This window comes from Phalaenopsis equestris, unplaced genomic scaffold (assembly GCF_001263595.1).
Source record: "Phalaenopsis equestris unplaced genomic scaffold, ASM126359v1 Scaffold197140, whole genome shotgun sequence".
NCBI classification, from domain to species: Eukaryota; Viridiplantae; Streptophyta; class Magnoliopsida; order Asparagales; family Orchidaceae; genus Phalaenopsis; species Phalaenopsis equestris.
The window spans coordinates 1-1856 of NW_018217089.1; the positions used below are offsets into that span (position 1 = coordinate 1).

The 1856-nt window shown below is 35.2% G+C and overlaps 1 protein-coding gene across 3 annotated transcripts; it reads left to right on the top strand.

Annotated features, from left to right (window-relative positions):
• Positions 1–96: 96 nt before the first annotated feature.
• LOC110035287 (LEC14B protein-like) lies at positions 97–1559 on the top strand. Of its 3 annotated transcripts, XM_020739519.1 has the most exons (4): positions 97–223; positions 368–498; positions 793–1249; positions 1378–1559. In XM_020739519.1, the coding sequence occupies exons 3-4, from the start codon at positions 863–865 to the stop codon at positions 1543–1545; spliced, it is 555 nt and encodes a 184-aa protein (XP_020595178.1). In that variant the 5' UTR covers positions 97–223; positions 368–498; positions 793–862; the 3' UTR covers positions 1546–1559. The 3 variants fall into 3 exon arrangements, with proteins under 3 accessions (XP_020595178.1, XP_020595179.1, XP_020595177.1); XM_020739520.1 differs by lacking the exon at positions 368–498 and having other exon boundaries at positions 766–1249; XM_020739518.1 differs by lacking the exon at positions 368–498.
• Positions 1560–1856: the final 297 nt, after the last annotated feature.

The window sequence follows — 1856 nt, forward strand, 5'->3', positions numbered from 1 at the left end:
GAATTTTCAAACGTTTTTTTCATAAATAAAAATATAAATAACATATTTATGAGTACTTATAATGAGGCGTATAAAGCTAAATTTACCCGTGTCAATATCTAAATTTTTATGCGATAACCAATTTAGCCGTTGGTCTTTTTTTGCTTGCATTTCAGATGTCGCTCTCTCTTTCTCTCTGCAAGAGGAGAAATCGAGGAAGCGTCGGATCTTTCTGATTTCCCCGGTATGGAATCGAACCCTAATCACTGGCTAATTTACTTTAAAGATTAGCAAGAAATTGATGTCCGGGCGTTTGTTTTGGTGCCTCTTCCGTCCTTTTCGAAGACTGGAATTCTGCAGTTAAAGAATTCCATTAATTGTTTTTCAGCTATTTTGGACGCCTGATAATTTGAACCACTTGACTTCTTCTTGCTCTGGTTTTGGTTGATTTCGTCTGGTTATACACGAATAAAACAGTTTCATAAAAGATTGCGGCAGTGTTTAATATGTTTGCTCAAGGTATATCTGTTCCTGCGATCAAAATGTAAAATTAGGCACCATGTCTAGTTGTGCAGCATGCATTTTTTTTAAAACATCAGCTTATCTTGACTGAAAATAAATAATTTAAAGATAGAGCGCACCTTGTATAACTCGAGGATGACATATCACCTTTATCTTGACTATTTTAGCCAATCTTGAACTGAAATCTAAGATGAAATCATCATTTTTCTTCAAACAACTTCGCACTTCTATCCTTTATTCTCCCTAACAAATCAAAACTTTTAGGGTTTATGCTGCTTTATTTTATAATAGGAGTTGTGAGTTAAGCTCAGTCCCAGCTCATTGGACTAATAAGAGGGGAAGCGTCCTCCAGACTGCCTAAATGGGTTATTCCTTGAGCAAACCAAGCATGAAAAACAACTCATGTACACCTGAACAGGGAAGCAGCGTAGCTTCATCAAGACTGGATCAAGGTGTCTTCAATGTTGACCATGAGCTTTTTCAGCTTACTAAGCTGCGGTTTTTACCCTGTGAGGCATTTAGTAAGGGAATACTTTCAGGGAAGAAGCTGCCTATATCGACAGTAAAAATGTTATTTGGAAGAGAGGCAAATTGTTCAGGACTGGGAAGATTTTCCTTGGCAGACTGTTCCCATATTCTTGGCAGATATCTTCCTGTTTATGGCCCATGGCAAGTGGACAGAATGGATACACGAGTCTATGTTTCTCAGTTCTCAGCTGATGGTTCTCTCTTTGTTGCAGGATTTCAGGTAGGTAGTGCTTATTGATCTTGTAAAGCATGTGGAATTCTATCTTCATTCTTGTTTTTCTTCAAGCCAGCTGATACTTCTCTTGCTTTCGGTTCCTATTAATTCTTCTAACTTTTTAATTATTGAAGGGAAGTCATATAAGAGTGTATGATGTTGATAATGGCTGGAAAATACGGAAGGACGTTCTGGCAAGAAGCTTGCGTTGGACAATTACTGATACATCCCTTTCTCCTGATAAACGCTTTCTTGTATGTTGTCATTTCAAATTAGCAATTAATAAATGTTCATTGCTGTAAAGTTCTCAGAGCAATTACTAAGGGGACGGTTGGGATCACATTTGTTTTGTGTTTTTTATTATTATTATTTTTTTTTTGTTTCTGTTTTGATTTGAAAACAAAGCATGTTTGGTATATTTGATTAAGATATGATTGTTTTTTAAAACATCCAAAACATCTAAAAGTTGTTTTGAGTATTTGCGAAAACATATTTATTTCTTTTTAGCAACAAAAAAAATAAAACTATATTAATAACATATATAACAAACTTGATTTTAAAAACAAAGGAAAAAACAGACAACAACAACAAAGCCTTAATCCCACTACATGGG